The 24,421-nt window shown below is 43.1% G+C and overlaps 2 protein-coding genes across 2 annotated transcripts in view; both read right to left on the reverse strand.

The window, feature by feature from the left end:
• The window catches only part of LOC125721427 (G-protein coupled receptor family C group 5 member B-like), a 75,607-nt gene extending 66,608 nt beyond the window's left edge, over window positions 1-8,999 (reverse strand). The window contains exons 1-2 of the mRNA XM_048997331.1: window positions 8,936-8,999; window positions 7,814-8,471 (exon numbers count right to left, since the gene is read on the reverse strand). Coding sequence (XP_048853288.1) covers window positions 7,814-8,469 — 656 coding nt within the window. The 5' untranslated portion in view covers window positions 8,470-8,471; window positions 8,936-8,999. The remainder of the gene's footprint in view (window positions 1-7,813; window positions 8,472-8,935) is intronic.
• Window positions 7,175-24,421, reverse strand: part of LOC125721429 (G-protein coupled receptor family C group 5 member B-like) — a 121,541-nt gene continuing 104,294 nt past the window's right edge. Inside the window, exon 3 of the mRNA XM_048997334.1 lies at window positions 7,175-7,217. The gene's annotated coding sequence lies outside the window, so the exon portion shown is untranslated. The remainder of the gene's footprint in view (window positions 7,218-24,421) is intronic.

Raw genomic sequence — 24,421 nt, forward strand, 5'->3', positions numbered from 1 at the left:
CCAAGATGGTGGCGCTGCTGACACGTTGTGGAAAAGCGAGATGAGGCATCTAGGCTTTCAAATTCATGAGCACCACGATGTACTTCGTTTAAATGGGAGGTTCACAAAAAACTATTAAAAGATATTTTAGAGGGGCCTTATTGCTATCTATCCATCAAAGTTGTTCTGCTGGGAGTTGTTCAGGTTTGGAAATATCAGCCGTAGAAATGTCGGGCTTCTATCGAAGTACACTACTCGTATCTCTGCGCATTAGACACAAGCACGAGCTCCCTGGCGATATCTGCTGCGCAGTGATATTATTGGTGTGTGGAGTTGGGTAGAGGGAAATAGTTCGTATATTAAACTGCTCGCGACGAAGTCTGTGGATTTTCTTAACCTGTTCCTGATTTCTGGTAAGAGATATTGCTGTTGATTTTTTTCAAATGCGTTGTTCTGGCGCTTTAAGTAGTGAAAGCAAAATTGAATCTTATTATATTGCTTATTCATTAATGAGTCGCTATATCATGTATACTGTTCAATGTTTTGATTTAATAAATATTTAAATTTAATAAAGATTTTAAAAATACTTCAACATTTAAAATGGTTCATGATTTTCAGGAGCGGTGCAGTGGTTAGCACTGTTGCCTTACACTTGCCTGTCCCCCCCATCCTGGGTTGATTGATGGATGATTTTCAGGTCACACCGCCCCCTCAGAGCCCACCAATCAGTGACTGTCTCAGAGTGTGATGTAATACACAAAGTCCGCACCACCCACTTTTCATTGACCAGTAAAAACACACCAGCTTGTCTCAGCGGACAGCGGCTCTTATCAGATCAGGGGAAAAGGACGAGATATCAAAAGTAAAAATAAATATATCACGTTTGGTTAATATCAAATGAAAACAGCCCTGCAATAATATATTGGATTCTAGGATATCACCTATTAAAAGGGTGAATCTATTCTAGCAGACCATAAAAATCCAATTATGAACAGTGAAAATGGGCATAATAGGTCCCTATAAACGACAGGTTTCTGTCCATGGTGCTGAAAACCAGGATTGGCAGATTTCACATTACAGCGATTCCCCCACTATATCGCGGATTTTCCTCCGACGCCTCACAATTCTCTGCGTATCCCGTACATTGTTTGTGGTCCGATTGTTTTCGTTTTGTTCTAAGCCCTACGATGGAAGACGTTGACCATTCAGGAGAAGGTAAAACTTCTGGATGTGCTTCGGGAAGGAAAGCGTTATGCGGACGGCGTTCGCCATTACGGCTTAAATGAATCAACAGTACGCTACACGAAGAAGGATGAAAAGAATATGTAAGAGCCATATATGTTTTTATTTTTATATATTCCATTACATATATAGAGAGAAAGTTGTGTGTGTGTGTGTATATATATATTACATATTATTATTTTATTTTTATTATTATTATGTCACTCATATCCTTAGCCCGACAAACAGATATATGTGTTGTTTTAATGAGTTTACATGTGTTTAAAGCATGTGGGAGGGGTATGTTAAGGCTTAAAGTTAAAGAAAAATGTATATGGTCTTTCTGTATCGTGGATTTTCACCTATCGCTGATGGGTCTGGAACGCATCTTTCGCGATAGACGGAGGATCAAATTTACATTTTAGTTCTCCATCCTAACCCTGTACACCTGTTTTGTCGCTGATTAGTGTGCTGTGTATAAATATGTCTGCCCTCACTGCGTTCCCCAGCTCAGTCATTGCTGTTCCATGTGTAGTCTGTGTTTCCTTAAAGTCCACGTCTGTCTCAAAGCGGCTGCATTTGAGTCGAGTCTCACCTGATGCTCACATCTCCCCGCAGAAAAACAATACACCGCCTCACAGGCCAGAGGCACAGCCTTCTCCTCTCTGCTGGGTGGAAGAACAACTCTCACGCAGTGGAAGTCCTCCAGACCCCCTGCCTTCAGACAATAGGTTAAAGATGTGTTTTCTATGTTACCTTTTGAAAATCTGAGATACAGCAGAGGCAACTGTTGGAAGTGCTTTCATGCTGTCTGGTCTCCTTTCACTGAAAATGTGGAGGGCCTGTATCTCACTTGGAAGATATTATTTAATCCCTTATATTACAAACCAAAGAATATTGCACTACACCATTACTAGGCTACACAAAGTTATTTTAACAACCACTGAATGGAAAAAGGTCAGTGCTGAATATATATAGCTGTGGAGCAGCAGCAGGCCTTGCTGGGCCGGAAATGCAAGCAGCATTGTCCACATTACCACTCTCTGTACTTGGATTGACCGAATGCTCAGACCGTAGGATAAGAATTAATACTTTTTATTGATCCCCATCAAGATATTTTCGTTTTGCCTCCCCCAACTGGCTCAGAGTTAGCTGGCCGTGATGGGCAGCCAGTCATAGTGGCACCCAGGGAGCTGGGGGCCTTGCTGAAGGACCCACAGATGTGCCCAGGCTGGGCTAAAGTGGGCTATTTTCTGATCACAGGCTTAGCACACTGAGCTACACACTGCCCCCAAATTTATATTCATATGTAATCTGTGTGTGTATGTGTTATCTAGATTTGCCCTGTATGTTTCTAACTAAATCTAATCCACTAAATCTACCTACTATAATTATAAGTACCTCACTATACCTATATCTAACACTGCTATTCATCACCAGTGTTACATGTCAGGGCTTCGCTGCGATAGATCCCTCAGAGCTGCAGGTTATTACTGTGACTTTGCACACACACACGTTGCTGCTTCCTCAGCCAGTGTCACATATACTTTATTACACACAGACCTCAGTAATCTCTGCTACACTCACACCTGCTCACTTTACATCCATGGTTAAATTCTCCTAATGGAATTTATCTTAATGTCTTTATTCTATTTTATTTTAATTGTTACCATATTATTCATTGTATTGTTCTTTCGATTTTATTTCTATTTTATTATTGCTAATACACCAGATCTGAGTGCCTCATTTTGTTCCCTTCATGTAGAACACGTTTTGTAATGACAATGAAACATCCTTATCCTCATCTAAATCACACTGTCTAACTACTAACCTGTTTAAATAATATAATTGGATTTCAAAGGTTAATAGTCACTCAATTACCCCCTCAGCCCAACAGTACCACAAACACCCAACATGCACGGGAATTTTCTCCTAAGTTGTTTTCCCTGCCTGGAACAATACCACAGCAGTCACATGGACTAATGTTTCAAAACATTTCGGAAACCTTGCATTGAAACTTGAGGTCTTTAGAAGGGATCAGTCCTGGGTGGCAAAGTTGCCATCACAAAGGTTTTTGATTAAGGGATTCATGATGCCAGGTAGCCATCTTTCACAAGCTGGTGGGCTGTGCCACTGATGCGTTTGCTTTGGTTTTATATATCTGTCCTGGTTTGTGTTCTTGCCACGTCAGGTTCCCTGGTTTTGGTCTACATTCCTCGGTCCTCTACTGTGGAGTCTACCTTCTGCTTCACCTCATTCTGGAGCCGCCCATCCAGTCAGCGGTCTATGTCCCCCTGGTTCCCTGTTTCCAGAGATTGGTCTGTTAGTCTCCGGGGCCAGGGGGCAGAAATCTGCCATGTTGGATGGGCGGCCCAGGTTGGGGTGCTCCATCATAGACTGGTACATGAAGGATTATAAATGGTTTTTAACTAGTATGTACCGAGTGTGCGTCGTGACGAAAAGAATGTCATGAGAACATTTAGGACTGACTGCAATATTAGTTCAAAGCATGATTGTGTTTTTCTTAATTTTTATTGATTTATTTTTGAATTATTAATTTTTTAAAGTAACTTGATTCAGTTAAAAGGGGTTTGTCCATTTGCTTTAGCAGAAGTTTGTGTAAGTATGATGTTCACCTTCCCTTTTCATAGTCTAGTCTTTGTCAAGTTTGTCAAGCTAAGGTTATAAACATAAAAAATGACTTAAAATTAGAAAATATAGACCCTATATTATAGGGAATATGCGAGTCATCGAACTGATATTGTAACGAACTCAAACTACAGTAGCGTCAGAGGCTGTAAACGGAGAAAAGATCACCACCAGACTGCAGCTACAGTTACAAAGATAATTTTATTCAGTACAATTCATGCAGCGACCCATCGGGTCTGATCTGGATTCACAAAGAGTTCGGTCCCGCTTTCTCCCCGTAGCATACCACTCCTTTTTAAGCGTGTGTTAACCCACGCTACCACACAGTAAATCCCGCACCACACAACATCCCCATTAGGGCACGGCACACCAATACCACTGCAATGCACAGTAATCCCCACACTTCGGGCACAGGCAAGCGTTACGGGACCCGAACCGCCTCTATAGTCCTGTCCCGACCCTAAGCGGTTACACTGCGCATTTAAACCACACGAAACACTCACACAATAAAGACATAATTAAAACATAACACCCCCTCCCCCCCCGGGGTTCCGGACTCTCCCCCGGGGAAGGAATATTCACACCGGTCCGTCACCTAGAACGTCCCACGGAAAGGGAATCCCACCCCCCCCACCGCCAATCAGTCCCTATGAGGGTGCCGCTACTCCCATCTATCAACCACCCCGTCTAAGCAGTGGTCATAGCCTCCTACCCCCACTGTCCTGACTGTCCTCGCCCTACCGCACCGGGAACTGTCCCTACAGCCCACTCTCTGGCTTCACAGCCGGCAGCCCTAAACGGCATACGAGCGGCACCTCCCTCCCGGACCCCACCCGTACGGTGCCTACCAGACCAAATCTCCCTAATGGGCCTCCCACTCCCTCTCTTAACCCCAGATCCCTCACAACCCAGGTGTAGTCACTTAATTAACTATTACCTTCCACGCCCATTCCTCACCCCCCACACATCGTCATTACAATATTTTCATTTCAACACTATTTTCCACGTTTTTTTTTCTTTAAATCAATTTGGTTTAAGAGTATCCTACAGCACGAGTATTAAGTATGTCAGAATAAAATGGTTTTGATGCAGTTAGTTACTTTTATTCGGTAGGTTGTAGTGTAGTTACCTACTAGGCCTATATTAAAACTGTACTGAAATTTCTGTTGAATCTTCATGAAAAGACATGAGGATGTGCTCAGTCTTGCAATCCGTGTATCGTTCGTTGGATTTTCCGTTTCAAAAACCAAATCTATTTATGGCTTTTCTGTTTTAAAATCATAACGAAAAAAGTAAAAACAGAAAAAAGACTTCATGTTGAGAACTACAAAATCTGATCGCATTACACCGGTCTTATCCTGCCTTCATTGGCTACCAGTTAAGTCTTGGATTGATTATAAAATACTGCCCTTAACCTATAAAGCACTGAATGGCCTTGCACCAGAAAACCTTAGTGACCTGCTGACCTCTTACAACCCTCCATGCTTGCTTCGTTCTCAAGGCGCAGGATATCTGTTAGTACCCAGGGTAGAAAGAGCTACGGCAGGCTGCAGAGCTTTCTCCTATAGAGCTCCTCAGCTGTGGAATGGTCTTCCACCGGATGTGCGGGTTTCAGGCTCACTCTCAATATTCAAGTCTAGACTAAAAACACGCCTGTTTAGTTTAGCTTATAGGGACACTAGTTCTGACTCTAGCTATTTCCTCACTCCCAGTCTGACCTACAGTGTGAGGTGTAGAGCTGGGTGGCGATCGATGCCATTGGCTTTAGATAAACTGAACTGTCAGCGCTGTCACTCTAGCCTCACCATCCCTTGTGGAACTGGAGTGCTGACATTTCAGGGACTCCCCATGCCTGCATTCCCACTTGCCTCTCCCTCCTACTTATGCTGCCATTGCCATATCTGCCGGAGCTTGCACTTTGCACTTCATATTGCACTCACCTAACTGTTAGCACTGCCTATAGTCTCCCCTATACTTTGACTAATTGCACATTTTATTTCCCCAACTCCTCCTGGGGTGTGCTGCCTGGAGACCTCAATCTATCAAGATTTTCAGCACACCCTGCTACATGTGACATGTACCCATGACGTCCTTGCATCCAGCTCGCGTTCTGCCTGTGCCATCTTCCATGTATGACCCGCTGCCTAATTACTTCTGGTTGCCTGGCGATTGGAAGGAGAGTCGGCACGGGCTTGTCATCACCTCCCTGCTCCCCGGTTGTGCCTCAAATCCTGTGATTTGGACAATGTGACTTGGCACTTAGCCATCTCTTCTATTCGACTCTCCCTGCCGGCCCCTGGAGGTTGGGCTCCCCCTTTGAGTCTGGTCCCTCCCAAGGTTTCTTCCTTCTAGAGAGTTTTTCCTTGCCACTGTCACCTATGTCTTACTCACTGGGGGCTTTGGGTGGGGATGCTGTAAAGCGCTTTGAGACAATGTATTGTTGGGATAACGCGCTATACAAAAATAAATTTGTTTTTCTGTTATAAAACCAAATGGGAAAACCGTAAAATCACCTTCTTTTGTTTCTTGTCAATGAGTAAATTCAGATCTAACAGATACCGGAGATGTAAGATACAGCCTAATGTGAACTTTATCTTACAACATTAACAGTCCCAGTCATAAGCTTGGAAACACCCACCCTTAGAATGGTGTATTTTTGTAATATTTTCTACATTTTCGGATAAAATATGAAGCCTGATTTTTTGTTTTCTGCTTTTTGCTTTTTTCCCTTCTGACAGAAAAACCAAAAAATGCTGCTGTTGTTTAGTTTTCCTGATTTCGTTTTGGACTGGAAAACCCAAGGACAAACGATACATGGACTTTTTGCATTTGTTTGGCTTTAATGTGTTTGATATAAACCTAGAGTTGAGAACCTTCAGATGTGTGTGTTTGTATGAGTAATCCATCCATCCATCCATCCGTCCATCCATTTTCCAAACCGCTTATCCTACTGAGTCGCGGGGGGTCCGGAGCCTATCCCAGAAGCAATGGGCACGAGGCAGGGAACAACCCAGGATGGGGGGCCAGCCCATCGCAGGGCACACTCACACACCATGCACTCACACATGCACACCTATGGGCAATTTAGCAACTCCAATTAGCCTCAGCAAGTTTTTGGGCTGTGGGGGGAAACCGGAGTACCCGGAGGAAACCCCACGACAACATGGGGAGAACATGCAAACTCCACACACATGTGACCCAGGCGGAGATTCGAACCCGGGTCCCAGAGGTGTGAGGCAACAGTGCTAACCACTGCACCACCATGTCGCCTGTTGTATGAGTAATATAATGTAAAAATTAAATTCTATTTTATGTCCTTCATACAATTTATTTAAAATGTAATGTTTCCTGGGGGCTGGGGAGGGCACCTGCAGGAGAGAGACAGATATTGATCATGTAAACATCCTTCAGCAGTGCAGTAGTCATACTTCACATTTTTTATTGGGATTGTTGTGGGGGGGGGGGGCACATGCAGCCATGGTACCTAAGCTCTGCTCAAGTGAGATCTGAGTTACAGGGAAAGGTCCATAGACCTTGTTTATATGCTGCTGTTCCACAGACTTCCAGTAGGGGCTCCATGTGAGGAAAGAGCGAGGGCTATGCTCTCTCTCAAGTACACACAGAGTCACAGAGTAGGTCAAAGAAGCGAAAACAAAGTACCATACCTGAGTTGTTGTCACTGAACACGAAGCCCTGGTTTGCTCCAAACTACACGTGAGAGAGGCCCTCCTCTAAACTGGCCTCTCTCATGCGGGATGGGGGCCGTAAGGTGGCGTGGACCTCAGGAGCAGCGTGCAGCAGTATGAGCAGCCATGCCTGTGCCAGCAGCACCACTGCCTGTACCTGGTTGTCCCATGTTGGGGGCAGGCCAAGCGCCGCGTTGCCATACAGGCAGAAGGTGATCCAGGCCACCCACAGCAGGACTGAGGCCAGGCAGGTGATGAGCAGCCACATGGTCCTGCACCTCCACCGTGGCTGCTGCCTCCACAGACTGCAGGCCGCCCCCACCAGTGCTGCCAGGAGCAGGACCAGCACATAAGTGGTGGCCAGCGCAAAGTCCAGCGGCTGGTATTTACAGGCTGGCTGGCACGTGGACATCGTGGCTAGAAGGATCCACTCCGGATCCACCACGGCCAAGGCCACCGCCAGCCCCATCAGTTGACCTGTGCTGGGGCTATGAGCACCTTGTCCCAACCGGCGCAGTCGCAGACCCTGGAACACTAGGCAGGTGTTGCAGACAGCAAGCAACACCCCCCTCAGGACACGCCGGGCGAAGCAGAGGCTCTCTTGGTGCTCAGCGATGTATCCCAGGCTGAGGCCACAGAGCCCAAATATGGCTGCGAGCAGCAGGAGTAGCGGCGCCACCCCGCTGCGCTCCTCAGCCTCTGTGATCTTCCTCAGGCGACACAGTACCACCAGGAGCAGGATCAGCGAGGCGAGGGCCGCCGCCGCTGCCGCCACCACCACCACCAAGCCCCACACCGCATCCAGCTCACACAAGGCCGTGTAGGGCCTTGTCAGGATGGAGCCGGATCCGCAAGGAGAAGCTTCGTCACATGAAGAGCTGCCCCCCACCAGGGACAGGACGAGGAAGGTGAAGAGATTGATAGAGGGAGCCATCACTGGCAGGGAGAGAGAAAGGAATCATTTAATGGGTTGAAGAAGTATTAGTCCATTAAACGCAATGTAGCCTGCTGCTGTGCAGGACACATCACAGGCGACACGCTGAGCATGCTGACAGCTGAGCAATGGACTTCTACAGTGTGAGACTACATGCACTTTCTTAAAAAGCAGTAATCAATGCCATGTCAACCAGCTGAACAACTTCACAAGGAAATCGGCACATTACATAGGCCACCATCGTTATAAAAATTAATTATTATTTAAATTCAGGGGTCTCAAAGAAATTACTGTATCTGGCCGGCCGATATCAGAGAAAAATTAAAACCATGTAATGTCATTCCAGCGCAATTGACACCCGCCAGTCTGCACGTTTTGCGGTCGGGAGTTTAGCATCTCCCAGCGTTTTTTTTTGTTTAAGACCTTTGATCTAAGTGAAGTATACATTTTGAAGGGGAGGCCTTACCTTCACTGTCAATGTCTTTCAGCTTCACTTGCTCTTACAACACGTACGATGCACTCACAAATCGTTTGTGTTTGATTCTCCCTTATCAAACAGATTATTTATAAGCGGTGCATCATGACGTAGTACTGCATTTTTTACGTAATGGAACGCTAACGTTCTAAATAGGGTGGGGGCAGGGAGGGGGCATTAAGTGTCATCCTTTTTGTGTTTACTTTTGAAAAATTGAGATATAACCTTTAAAAAGCACGGATATAATGTAAGAAACTTTTTAAAAAATAAATACAAATAAAAACGAGCAAATGCATTCAATCTCATTTCTTGTAGCTAGTGCTGGAAACTTTGGTGGACACCAATAACGATATATTTTTGTCCAGTAATATTACCAATACCTAATGTTTGTCCAAACCCATGCAGCGCTCTAAGAAACTCCAGCTTCTGCGATTCCCCCTGCAGACCGCTACGGCTGATACAAAGACAAATGCGCAAAATATGCTAGTAAGATACAGAGATTGGTCATTGGTTAATATTATATAAATACGCAATGAATAATATGACAAGTGGCAGTATTGCTACACGATTAAATAAACGACAAAAACAATAATAATGACTGATAAGTCATAACGCGTTTTTTTCTTTGATGGTGATAACATGTACATGCAGTACACCGATACCGAAATAAGAGAATTAATGCTATTAGCAGAAAATTATTACTGGAGACATAATTGTTAGGACACCCTCGGCAGGGAAACGCGGACCCAGGAATGCGGAACAGAGCGATCTTTATTAGATCGAGCAGGTAACAGGCTTTCAATGGGCCAGGCAAGAAGAATGGTCGGGGACAGAAGGTAGATTCGGTAGCCGGGGAGATCCAGTCCAACAGGCAGGCACAGGACACGGAGATGAAGGGAAGGGGAGACGAGAGATCCTGGGGCTGGCAGGGAAGGCAGGACGGGAGGTTCAGGGACGAGGGCTGCTCTGGGAAAGATAATAAGATAATAAGATTCTATTTGTACTGCCTGCCAATTTTTATATTAGATGAAACTAAAAATTGAGAAATATCTATATGCACAAGTAGTTTTTCCTGATAAGAAGGATGACATCAAGACTGTCAGCATTTACAAATTGAATTATGACACATCTGAGTAGCCCAGACTGTCCGGAAAACAAAGCCATACAGCATATGTGGCTGACTAATGTAAATACAGTGTAATAAGCTTATAATCAAATGGATTGAAAAATACTCAATAATGGACAGGATTCAAAGGATAAATAAGGTGCATCATGTGGAAGAGAAGTTAGGTGGCATTGGGGTGCATTGTGAGTTTCATCTGGTAGCTAGAAGGGAACAAACAGGGCTTTTGGGGGGGGGGGGGGGGGGGACTTCTCCGGGGGCTACATCGCTCTACCTTAAAAAAAAATTATAAAAAAAAAAAATCTTTTCTTCTTACACTATAATGGCAGGTTTAGGACTAATACAGTACAGTCATAACCAGTGTCAGGGATTCTATGCATTGCTACACAGAGACAAGTCCAGATATTGAGCCCAAGGCTAAAATTGTGGTTTACTTACAAGTGCACTTTGCTGGGCAGTGGGGGTGTTTGTCCTTCTCTGCTCACATTTTCCCCTCTTATCCTGTCTTCTCCTCCGCAGCCCTTCCTCCTTCTCTCTGTTGCTCCTATATTCCCTCCCCTCCAGCCATCTATGTTCTCCTTCCTCTGCGGTCTCTCCTCTTCTCCTATTCTTCAGTTATACTGTCTTCTCCGCTCTCCCTGTATCCCTCCTGTCTTCTGGTCCTGTCGTCTCTTCTCCAGTCATCCCCTGCTTCTCAGTCATCTCTGCATCTTTTCTCTCATTTGTTTGCTTATTCTTTGATTGTTTGTGTTATTCGTTAACCCACCACCTCATGCTGGATGAGTCTTGATGTTTTTTGTTCTTTTTAAAGTTAGGCTTCTTCCTTTGTTTTTGTGCCATATCTTCTGCCCTCTTCTGGTTGCGGCAGTGCATGACATGGCTGGAAAAATAGGGTTTATTACAACACACACATCAAAACCAAAAGGATCAGGATGGATCCAAAATAAACAGCAAATGACCAGGAATGAACTAAATGATGGAATAAACACAACTAGAGAACTATATACATACATACAACATACAGCTATAATGAACCATCAAAGAACAGAAGCAGAACAGGCACTTAAATATACAGCTAACAAGACACAGTGCAGGACAGTGAGAATCATAACCAATAACAAGGACTGAGGGCAACCCAGGAACAGGCGTTACAGTTAAACAGCACTGGTGAAATCAAAGTGACCTTTCAGCCACATGGTCAGCTCTGCATCGCCCTCTCCTGTTTGCATTAGAAGCTGCTTGAAATTCCCACTCTCCTTACCAACACCTCGAAAAGCCAGGCCTTGCCGTGCCAAGTATTTAACTTCAGAAGATTTTTCCTCACTTGCTGCTGCTCTTTCCAGCTCATCTGAAGGTTGAATATTAACAGGATTGATCTTCTGAATCCATGTCATCAGTGCTAATCTGTGGCACTGCCTGTCTTTATGTGCACTGAATTTCCCCAGTGCCTTTTCCAGTTTCACATGCCAGTCTTCACAAGAGCTGAATCTGTCTCTCATGCCAGTTTAGACATTTGTGTTACAAATAATTTTGCACAGTAGAAACAAATAGAATCTTATAAATGCTGAGATTAGAGTATCTACGATGCAGGAATGCAGGGGTTTCATTGGGGACCTTTCTATGGCTTAGTACTGTGAAGGAATACATGGTTAGTGCCAGGCGCAAAGGAATATCTTTGATTTTGCATCCATTTGGTAACTTGTTGAAGTTGTCTGATAGTCAGTAATGCATGGTTTAATTATTATGATTTTTTTATTTATTATTTTAAAACATCTGAAAGAATCTGAAATAGAAAAACTTATTTTAGTTTATGGTCCACTGGATAAACACAGACATTACAGACGGTTTTAGAATCTAATGCTGAATGTTTTTTGCTATCATTTTTCTGCCTGCATATGCTGTGATTGGTGCAGTGAAATTTGAGAATGTGTTTGTGGTCAGTATCATAGCCTCAGACAACAAACCAACGCTGTAGCGCCTCACTGTGTTTACATGTGGGAGGGGTTCCAGTTACATAATGGGCTCGTTCTAATTCAACTGTTTTGACGGAGCTCGACAAACCTAAAAAATAAATGCTGGTGTTATGAAAAACGATGTCATATAGCTATATTTCAGATTTATTATAGCCAAACACATCTCGGAGCTCCGAGGAACCTCCTTCTCCTTACATTTGGGGAAGATGGTGGCGCAGGAGGTAGTGCTATCGTTTAGCAACCAGAGAGTTGCAGGTTCGAGCCCTGTTTTCTCCTGACCCCTTCAAAGGGTCCTTGAGCAAGACACTGAACCCCAAATTGCTCTCGGCGTGCAGGTTGGCGCCTTGCATGGCAGCCTCCACCACCGGTGTGTGGATGGGTGAATGTGAGGCATGAATTGTAAAGTGCTTTCAGTTCTCATAAAAGTAGAAAAGCACATTTATCATGTGTGTTTTGGATTTGGATTGTATTAGTGTGTAGTCAATCGCTCATGTACATGCTCAATCGCAGTAACATTTTCACAGGAATTTGGGAGATTGAAATGCTAATTCTATGGGGGTGTATTCAGAGGGAAAGGTGTGTATGTAGGGCATGTCCCCCCCCCCCCCCCCCTCCTTCGTGGTGTTAGATATTCTGTTTCCCCCCCTGTGTGTTAAGTAGTGGGGTTGCTCTTGCATGTTTAATAAAAGATTGTATTACACTGCTTGTCCTGGCATATTGCCTGTGGTTTGGGGGGAGGTTAATCTGTGTGTGTGACCGTGAGTGACGCGACATGTGTGCTACAGTATACATCCAGTATGTAACTGTATAAAGTAAAACTCACTGTATAATATAAAATGCAAATGGATACTGTAATATGAAACATTGCAATAAGAGGACAATATTACAGTACAGGGCACATTGTTGGATTACATACCTGTTGGCTCTATGAAATGTTTGATGGTTGAGGACATGGTTGTTCTCCCATCATTCGGCCGACCAGCCTCAGCCATTGTAAGGCCATGATTGAGGGCCTAATTATATATATACAGTACTGTGCAAAAGTCTTAGGTAGGCAAAGAAAATGATGTTTAGATTATCCTCCTGTTGGTGTAAAACTATGATATGATGCCTGTCAAAGTGTGTCAGCTTCGCCATTTCAGAACCTCTGCTAAAATCATCCTAGTATTTGCAGCGACCGTCCAGTGCAGCCATGTATTTTTTGACTTGGCCACTAGCACACCTCATACAGCTAGTCAATCTCTCACTTTTTGAATCGATATATTTAATTATTTAATTGAGCTGTTGGGGAAATTTAACAAAATCATGGAACGACTGAGGTGCCCCTGAGGAGAAGTTTGGGAACTGAACTGGTGTTCATCTAGCCATCCAACTAGATATCAGTAACTTTTTAGAAAACAGAAGAAATTATTACTAGTTTTTATTGTGTTACTCTTAATTTGCACACATTCTAATGTTAAATTGTATTTTTTGTTCTAAGCCAAAGTGCACTTGCTACCCAGATAAACAGCTTTAAACATTTCTTTGGACTGCCTAAGACTTTTGCACAGTACTGTACTGTATATGGTAATGCTAAATTGATAACAGTCTATCAGTGTTGTGTTTATGGGAAATATGCTAAATTTGCTGATGCAGTCTTCTCAGTTGCCCCTTTGTCCGCCTTACTTACTGTTGCTATGCCTGCTATGTGCTCACTCTGCGTGCCTTAATTATATTATGGGGTTTTATTATTAATTTATTCATAATCATTGTTATTTTTTCAATTTCTGTGTGGCCATAATATTTTGGGTTTTATAGTTACAGTCATGTGGATTAATCTATTTTCTCTCTGTTTTACCATGAAGAACAAGGTGTGACAGGGGATGATTTTGTGGACATTGGAGAGCAAGATGTTTACCTTTTGTTCCCCAAAAACCTCAGACTGAGGAAATCCCTAATTTCCATTTTAAAACTAAAGGCAAGTAAACTGTCTGTTTGATAGCAAGCTCTGTGTTTTTTGTGGTTTCACAGACATACTGCTGTCAGGTCATGGTTACAGAATATATCATATTTAGTTTCATGATCTTTCCCTCAATCAGTCTGGAGTGGAAGCAGAAGACTTCCTAAAAAATAAGCAGGGAAATCAGCGGCAACACCTGAACAAAAGAGATTCAGTGTAAGTATCACACAGTCCTGGAAATAGAAACTAAAGTGGACAGAGCTGTTAGAACACAGACAGTGCAGGTGGAAGTAGAATCAGCAGAATAAGTGGTTCTCACATCAGAAATACTGCTACCATTCATTCTGCTCATTCTATGTCCACCTGCACTCCTCTCTATTCTAACGTTTTTGGTGCAAAACTGATATCTTTCTTTTTTCTACACATCTCCACCAGGCTGTTGTAAGATCATCCCTGGGTGCATCAAAAATGTGGACCACTGCCTGCAAGGGAGCGGAAATTGACTGGAACCCTGTCATAAGCAAAGTCTGTACCTCATAAAATTGTTTAAAATCAATATTTCTAATCAAATAGTTTAATTTCTCTATTACTTTTTTACCACATAAAGCACAATGAGTGCTTAAAATTTCAATTCACAAGGTAAAACACCAAATAAAGTGTTTTAACAGAATATTTAATGTAATTTCAAGGTCACAGCAGAGTTGCCCTGCAGCCTCGTCGGCAAAGAGCAGGAAATTCGGGAAAAACCCTTAAAAATGCTCCGAAACAGGAGGGTGGACCTCCGAAGGTCAGGAAAGGTAATACATACTGTACATAGGGAACCTGCAAGCAAGTTAAAATTATTCAATCCCTTACAATCTGTCACGGGAGATCGGCAGCGATCGCGGGCAGAGCGGCGATCGTGCGAGGCGAACGGGCAGGAAGCAGGCGGACAGGCGGAAGTCGGGGTAAACTGGGGGTTTATTCAACAAACTGGGAGCAGGAGACATGAAACGCCGACTAACATCAATGACAGACAACGGGTTAGTACAAATCAGGAACTTAAATACATGGAACAAGGCAGCAGGAAACAAGACACGACTGGGCACGATCAGGAAATCACACGTGGGTAATTAGGGGGCGTGGCACACACGAGGAGCGGACGGGCCGGGCGTCACACAATCAAATTAAATCATGAATGTAATGTCCGGAATACAGATCTAGTCAGCCAAGGCTGAATAATGTTCCTGTTCATGTTCTGCTTCACTTTCCTGGCTTCTCATGTCGTGGCAAAACTTAATTTCTACTTGTCTAGAAGAGAGAAGGACTTCAGCTTCACTCCAACAGTATGTAGCTTTTCTGTATTTATACCTTATCATTGTGTAATATATATAGTCATACATTTCATAATTTAGCTCCTAAAATATTGTGCAATCACCAGCCCAATTGATATTTTTGGCATCTTAATCCGCCCAGGATCAGTACAGTATATGTGCAAACATATTTTATGTGTTTACAGATGTGTAAGACTGCTGAAAAAAGGTGGGAGAACAGTGGCTCTTGGAGGTAAAATGTGTTTTTACATTTTCCCAGTCCTGCTGCATGATTCACTGTACTGCAGTGTCAGGTTTCCCATTGCCCAGCACACCTAATTTGGCTAAAGAACCTGATGATGTTACGATGATCAGTGTGTTGGCCAGTGAAACTGACAATGTGCTGAACTTTGGGAAATTTTGAAATGTATTATAAACACAGTATATTAATCTGCACAATGTAGCAAAACAGTCTGAAACGTAACTGAGATACAGAGGTTATACACTGATCAGCCATAACATGTGAAGCGAATAACATTGATTATTTGGTTACAGTGGCATCTGGCTGTGGGGGGGTTATACAGGTCCTTCTCAAAACATTAGCATATTGTGAAAAAGTTAATTATTTTCTGTAATGTACTGATAAACATTAGACTTTCATATATTTTAGATTCATTAGACTTTCATTGACTGCATTGTTGGTCCACTGTGTTTTATCAAGGGCAGGGTCAATGCAGCTAGCTATCAGGAGATTTTGGAGCACTTTTTCATGAGCTGTATGCCAAAATCATCAATATTAAAACAATAAAAGGCTTGAACTACTTCAGTTGTGTGTAATGAATCTAAAATATATGAAAGTCTAATGTTTATCAGTACATTACAGAAAATAATGAACTTTTTCACAATATGCAAATTTTTTGAGAAGGACCTGTACAGTATATAATGTTATATATCAGGCTTCCCCAATTCCAGTCCTGGAGAACCAGTTTGCAAGGACCTGTCAAATACACCTACTAAACCTGGCAATTGGCTGGTGAGCTGAATAAGGTGTTTGAGTATTAAAATCTGGGTGCAGACTAGGCCTGCAGGACTGGAACTGGGGAATCGTGGGGAATTGAAAGTTACCATCACCAAAAATAACTTTTATTTTAAAGTTTCATAATGAAATTAATTTGCTCATCAGTATATTCTGTTTGGCAAAGTATTCCAGTACTTGGGTTTTAAATTATCCATCGTAAATCTTTGTCACCAGATGCACAGTAATCATCCCGCTAAAGCAGAACTACACTGTCATCGTATTAATGGGGTGAGTGTGCACACAGCATCGGTTACTCCAGCATCCACAGTGTCATTCTCCCAAGTTACTATACAGCAATTAACAATCACTGACAGCCGCTAGTAATTAAATGCCTAATGACCATCATGTAGTGATTGAAAGTGATTCAGTCTCAGCCATGGCAAATGTAATCTTATGCATAGCTATTTAACAACAATAGTATTCCCAGATTGAGGTGAGTACGAGGACAATCTTTTCATAGCTATTTCCTAGCATGGAGTATGGCGTAAGAGGCAAGTTTATGCATGCAGACAATTGCATATTTCAACTGATATGGGAATGCCACTTTGGAGCCAATAACATGCTGACCTCAGTAAAATTCCAGAAGATATTTTTCAGCCTGGATACTTCTCTCCCGTGTAGTAGTTCTCCGCTTTACAGCAACAAGAACTTAACATACATAATGGCACATAAATGTGATCTGCTGATTTCAGATCTGTAAGCATAAATTACCTTTGTTGTATTCCCTGGCCTTCAGGCTAATTGGAGTTGCTAAATTGCCCGTAGGAGTGCATGTGTGCGTGAATGGTGTGTGAGTGTGCCCTGTGATGGGCTGGCCCCCCATCCTGGGTTGTTCCCAGCCTCGTGCCCATTGCTTCTGGGATAGGCTCTGGACCCCCCGCGACCCAGTAGGATAAGCGGTTTAGAAAATGGATGGATGGATGGTATTCCCTGGCCACAGGTTAAATTGGAGACAGGTTGTGCCTAATGCCTCTACCTCCGAGTGAGGGGTTGTGCATTTGCACATGCAAAGCTGCTTGGACGAGCGGTGAAACGTTTCTACCTTTTAGAGAGGTACAATGTCTTTGGATGTCTTTTGTCTTGTGCAGTCTGGGAGTTGGCTGAATGCTGGGGCGGGGGTAGCTTTTCCTTTGTAGTGGGGCCCGGTGGTGCTGCTGCCTTGGGCCCCGGTCTGGATGGGCCTGGGCCCCCCTCCCTGGATGGATTTCGTGGAACGGGGAGTGCTTATGGGGGTCAGCGGGGGAGCTGGCTCCGGGGGGGGGAGGTATTTTGCCCCCCCCCCATTCCTTTCCTCCCCATCCCTAAATGCTTCCCTCCTCCCGCTCCATCACACCACCACACATGTAGGGCTTTGAGGTGTAGGTGCGTTGCTGGGATGCAGGGTAGGTATTCCTCCTCTGTCCCCTCGCGACCACCTGTACCTCATTCATACACTACAACGTAGACACTCTCATTACTTACTCTCTCATGACACATACATTTAGGGCGTTGGGGATGGGCACACAGACTGGCATCCAGAGGGTGGTCTGTTCATTCAGCCTTACCTCTGGTGCCAGGGCCCACATCTCAATTTTAATCACACATAGACATTGAGGGCTCTGGGGAGAGGCCGAGCTAACACCAGCTGTTGGTCGGCAGGGGGTGGTTAGTGCCATGCCCTTCACCTGTTTTAAAAGCACTTTAGAACAACACACACCAACACCACATCTGAGCGGGCAAAGGGGGGCATGGGGTCTTTTCACACCCCCGTTCCCTGTTCGCCATTTGGGACTGAGAGGAAGAGCTGGCCGTCTGGTCGGGGTCTGGGCTGGTGGGCTTCTCGGCTACTGCGGGATCCGGGGTGATCTTCTGGTCTCCTCGCCAGAGGAAAAATAGGGGTCCACATAGAGTATACATGGGGAGTGAGAGTATGTGTACAGCGTTCATTTCTGTGTGTCTAAATGTTGGGTGAATGTGTAAATATTTGTTTATGTCTGCATGAGGGTGGGAACGTATGCTTGTATATGTGTGTGCCTGTTTGTCTATACACACGTGTCAGGTTGGGTCCTAGACTCCACCTGAAATAACATCTCGGGCACAATAAAGTGGTCCTCCGCAGAGGGGGGGTGGTGGAGGGAAAAAAAAAAAAAAAAAAAGCTTGTGACCCACCGACCGATTTCTTATTTGATTACTGTTGTTCCTTGTCTTGTTTTTGACCCCTCGTGGTCTGCTTTTGTTTTTATTAGTGTCTCTAGTGTTTATCCCCTTTCCTCCTTTGAATCCCTGAGTGAGTCGTCCACTCTCTGTTTCTACTTGCTCCATGACACGCTGTCGCTCTCAATCCGCCCTGGACCTGTGACAGTATTTCTGTTTTTGCTTTTGTTTGGACGTACTGAGTTTAGGATACCTAGCTTAGAAGGAATAGTTTAGCCTGTCATGTGTAACGTTGTTAAATGCGCTGATATCAGTGTTATGTCACAGTACCAGAAACTTAAAATGGTACATTTTGTTTTCTTTTTGTTTTCCTGCAATTACTACATACAATTGTTTAATGTTTTGCTGACATCTAATTAGAAAATAAATGCATTTATGCTTTAAATGATCTTTTTGTTGTCTTCAATCATTTCAACAGGTGAAAATGACCTGAAATCAATGAGTTTGAACACTGGACACTACATTCCGTGTTTGTGTATAAAGTCATGTTTAGCGTACATGCGAGTTCATTCGTATCCTTTTCCCCAGAGACAAAAAGTAGGCTAGGCTAATGGGAAAAAAAACACACAAATATATAGACCTAATGTCAGTGTTTTGTAATATCTGAGACCAAATTAAACTTAATCTGTGTATTTAATGGATTTATGTGCTATTGCTACTGGTTTAATTGGTAAATAGGCCTTTTTCCAAGCAATTGAATATTTAAATGGGAATGTTTTACGTTATTGATTTAGCTTTAATCATGAAGTACCAAGCTTGATATCAATCCATGTCTAATGTGACATATTCAGGACATGCAAAGTCTATACACATAGGCACAGACTATGGCTGGGATTCGTGTGGCCTACCCTGCAGATGGGAGGCCAACACTGCATGGTATATATTCTTTAAATTTATTTAATATTAATAATTAATAATATGAATATCCATCCATTGGCTGTAGCACTTATCCTATTCAAGGTCAAAGCCAGAAGCTATGGATGCAAGACTGGGACAACAGGAGCTGACCCTGACAGGAAGCTCATCTCATAATGATATTCCCCACACCGTGCTGCTACTTGCAGAGCTTTGCTGGGGTAGGTGGTGTGGCTATCATACCAGCCGGCGACGCATCCAGTTAGGATGCTCTTGATGACACAGTTATAAAGTGTCCTGAGGATAAGGGGACTTGTGCCACACCTTTTAGCTCGTCGGAGGTAGAAGGGCCGCTGCTATGCATTTAAATTTTTCCCAATATGATAAATGTAGCGTGGAAAAAGTAACCATATCAGTTTACATGGGCTTCTACAGGGGTTAAGTATCCATCCATCCATTTTCTGAAGCCACTTAATTCCAACTGGGGTTGCCTGGGGACTGGAACCTATCCCAAGAACACTGGGCACAAGTGGGAACCAACCCTGGGGAATCACCAACACACCACAGGGTGCACACACAACTACAGGACCAATTTAGACTCACCATTCAACCCCTCTTGAATGCTTTTGGACCGTGGGAGGAAACTACAGCGCCTGGTGAAAACTCAGACAAACAGAGGGAGAGCGTGCAAACTCCACACAGAAAGGACTTGGGATTGAACACAGGACCTTCTTGCTGTAAGGCAGCAGGGCAAACCACTGCGCCACCATGCTGCCCCCATGTTAAGTATGATAAGTAATATGACAAATGTCATAGCTTAGCTATAGATATGCATAAAATGTACGGAAAGACGATATAAACATCTTGTTACTGGTTCATAATCATAGTGAGAATATCTTATTGTTATGGAAACGTTAGTGCTTCCTTTGTTTCTGATTTGTGTCTTCGGGATCTCCAGGGCAGCTTGTGGACAAACAGGAGGTGACGCCTATGAAAGGAGACACTGTCAGTATTCAGTGTCACTATATTGACATTTACATTGACATGATGTGGTGTAGGATGGGCAGGGGCTCCTGTGTAGAGAATTCTGGGAGTTTGGATGGGAGGCCTGTGGAGCTCAGTGATGAAAGAGTTAATAAAGTGCTCAGCATCACAATGAGGCGACTGGAGAGGAAGGACACGGGCTGGTACCTGTGTGTGGCAGAAAACCTGCAGACACTCCTTCCTATTAAAGTCAATGCACAACCACACACAGCACTGAATGTAAGTAATTAATTAAAATATGTGAGTCGTTTATACTCTATTACAAATAAATAAAGGCTAAATGGATCCCAAATCTTTCCCTCGTGAAGGAAGTTGGCGCATTTTTTTGGGAAGAATCTGTTTGGGGGAGGGGGCGTGCACTGTACTCACTGGGGTATTACCAACAAGCACCAGGGTGAACAAAATACTCAGCTAAAGTCAGAGCAAAGCTAAAAAGAATTAAATTAAGCAGTTTTAGCTGACTTTAGCGGACATTCTTATAATAAACTCATTTCTTACGGGTATTATACTTGATATATGAAGTATGTTAACACCCCTTGGACTAGATTTGTGATCTTTCATTCCTCTGAATCCTTTGGTCATCCCGATTCAAATTCATCCATTGCCGTTAATTTCCTTATTGGATTTTCTGTCAATCTGAATTTTTCAAAAAACCTACTTATTTTGCACAGGCCAAAAATTTTGTCCAATCTTCTACTCTGTAATTTGGCACCCTGACAGAGGCCCATCCAAAATACTGGCTCACCAAATTTCTGTATTACAGTAGCAACACCATCAGGTCAAATTTCAAGATATGTTTCTGCATGTAAATTCTGAATTCTTAAACCTGGGATTATGATCTTTGGTGTGTTTAAAGCCATGGCTTGTCTAACTTCGATTGCACTCATTAATTAAGTCTGTCATATTGTCATTTTGAATTTTTCTGAAAAAAATAGTTCTTTGGAAACCTAGGCTGTTGATCAAATCATCATCAAATTTGGGGTGCATCATCTAGAAGGGATTGTGACCAAAAGTTACTAAAAGTCAGATGCTATGGCCACTATCATCCAATGAATTTGATGACAAAGCCACTGAACAGGATGTGTGGCCATATCTCAACAAAACTTTGATTGGATAAAATTGATTTGGTGACTGGACTTGGGGCCCAATTCTGAGGAATAAGAACAAAAATAGTGTCATTCCACCACTAGGTGGTGTTGCAATAAGTAAACATGCCTTGTGGCTAATAACTGTTGAATGGATTGACCTAGGGGGGCGGCATGGTGGTGCAGTGGTCAGCACTGTTGCCTCACACCTCTGGGACCGGGGTTCGAGTCTCCACCTGGGTTACGTGTGTGTGGAGTTTGCATGTTCTCCCCATGTCGTCGTGGGGTTTCCTCCAGGTACTCCAGTTTCCTCCCACAGTCCAAATACATGCTGAGCCTAATTGGACTTGCTAAATTGCCCGTAGGTGTGCGTGTGAGCGTGAATGGTGTGTGAGTGTGCCCTGCTATGGGCTGGCCCCCCATCCTGGGTTGTTCCCTGCCTCATGCCCATTGCTTCCAGGATAGGCCCCGGACCGCCTGCAACCCAGTGGGATAAGCGGTTAAGAAAATGAATGGATGGATTGTCTTAGTACCCAGCCTCATAAGTGAAACCTGAGGAACTTTTGACTTGCAAAGCGATTTGTCCATCACATTCAAATGATTTTGATGGTGATGCCGCCAATCACTGTGTGTTAACATATCTCAGCAATTCTTTGGTCGTTTGAGGCCAAACTTGGTATTTTTACTTGGGGCCACACCTTTGGGGAGTGCATCAAATTCTGTGTCATTTAACCACTGGGGTGGGACACGTTTCATTGACCTACAATATTTTTTCAAATACATTTTGATGTATTGGCCTTTCAAAAGTGGTTGCTATGACTGGGGATTGTCAGGATTTGTCAGTGTTTTTTGGAGCCTTTTGATCACCTTCATATCTATTCATAGACATCGTTTTTAAATGTGCAACAACATGGATTATTTGTGACTGTGAAAGTCATGACAGCCAGCTGATCAGCAGATTTATTTGCAAAGCCTTCACTACATAAAGTTCGTACCTCAATTCTTTTCATCTTTCCCAGCTAACGGCCTCCAGATTCTACCAGTAGTACAGAAGTACAGAGTAGCACTTGGTCACATTTTAAAGTGCAGTTCAGTCTTTAAAAAATCAACTAGCTAAAGTGTGATTTTGATGATGTTACCACATGTTATATAAGGGAAAAAAATGCAAACAAGTGACACTATATATGTATAAATGCAAAATGTTATGTGCTCAGAGCCAGGCTTGTTTAAAAAACTGATTTTAAACATGAATTTCCCAAGTTACCCAAAATGAATTAATAACAAATGTCACTTGGTGGGAAAAATTGTGTTTTACTGAATTGTAACAGAGGTAGTGAAGAGTATGAAAAGCACTTCAACTGTACATGGAAAGCAGAACACCACAAACATACAATTCACACACTGTTATCAGAGGTTCATTTTCTCTGAAGTAGAGTTCATGACATTTGGAGACAATTAACAGCTACACAACAAAGACAAATGACCCATACGAGTATAACAGCATAGGAATGGTATTCCTAAGTAAAGTCCAACTTCACAATTAAGCTGCATCTGTATTGATAAAACAGACAAACTTTATTACTTCAATGATGCATTGTTCAGCTTTATTTGCTCTTCTTGACAAAAAACGAATGTCCTTTATTTTACTGTGGGAGAAATAAACACAGTAGTATGATACATAGATTTAAAAAAAAAATGACACAAACAAAAACATCAGTCCAGTTCCTGAAAATCTGATTTAGAAAAATACACCCCACAATTATGATTACATTTTTTATATACAGTATATAATGCTATATATCAGGGTTCCCCAATTCCAGTCCTGGAGAACCAGTTTGCAAGGACCTGTCAAATACGCCTACTAAACCTGGCAATTGGCTAGTGAGCTGAATAAGGTGTTTGAGTATTAAAATCTGGGTGCAGACTAGGCCTGCAGGACTGGAACTGGGGAATCGTGGGGAACTGAAAGTTACCATCACCAAAAATAACTTTTATTTTAAAGTTTCATAATGAAATTAATTTGCTCATCAGGATATTCTGTTTGGCAAAGTATTCCAGTACTTGGGTTTTAAATTATCCATCGTAAATCTTTGTCACCAGATGCACAGTAATCATCCCGCTAAAGCAGAACTACACTGTCATCGTATTAAAGGGGTGAGTCTGCACACAGCATCGGTTGCTCCAGCATCCACAGTGTCATTCTCCCAAGTTACTATACAGCAATTAACAATCACTGACAGCCGCTAGTAATTAAATGCCTAATAACCATCATGTAGTGATTGAAAGTGATTCAGTCTCAGCCATGGCAAATGTAATCTTATGCATAGCTATTTAACAACAATAGTATTCCCAGATTGAGGTGAGTACGAGTACAATCTTTTCATAGCTATTTCCTAGCATGGAGTATGGCGTAAGAGGCAAGTTTATGCATGCAGACAATTGCATATTTCAACTGATATGGGAATGCCACTTTGGGGCCAATGACAGTCTGACCTCAGTAAAATTCCAGAAGATATTTTTCAGCCTGGATACTTCTCTCCCGTGTAGTAGTTCTCCGCTAAACAGCAACAAGAACTTAACATACATGATGGCACATAAATGTGATCTGCTGATTTCAGATCTGTAAGCATAAATTACCTTTGTTGTATTCCCTGGCCTTCATGCTAATTGGAGTTGCTAAATTAGGAGTGTATGTGTGCATGAACGATGAGTGAGTGTGCCCTGTGATGGGCTGGCCCCCCATCCTGGGTTGTTCCCAGCCTCGTGCCCATTGCTTCCGGGATAGGCTCCGGACCCCCCGCGACCCAGTAGGATAAGCGGTAGGATAAGTCACATATGTATCATCATAGTCAGTCTTACAGTATGACTAATTGTATAATGTGGTGTATTTCTAAG

The sequence above is a fragment of the Brienomyrus brachyistius genome, unplaced genomic scaffold, assembly GCF_023856365.1.
Source record: "Brienomyrus brachyistius isolate T26 unplaced genomic scaffold, BBRACH_0.4 scaffold33, whole genome shotgun sequence".
NCBI lineage: Eukaryota > Metazoa > Chordata > Actinopteri > Osteoglossiformes > Mormyridae > Brienomyrus > Brienomyrus brachyistius.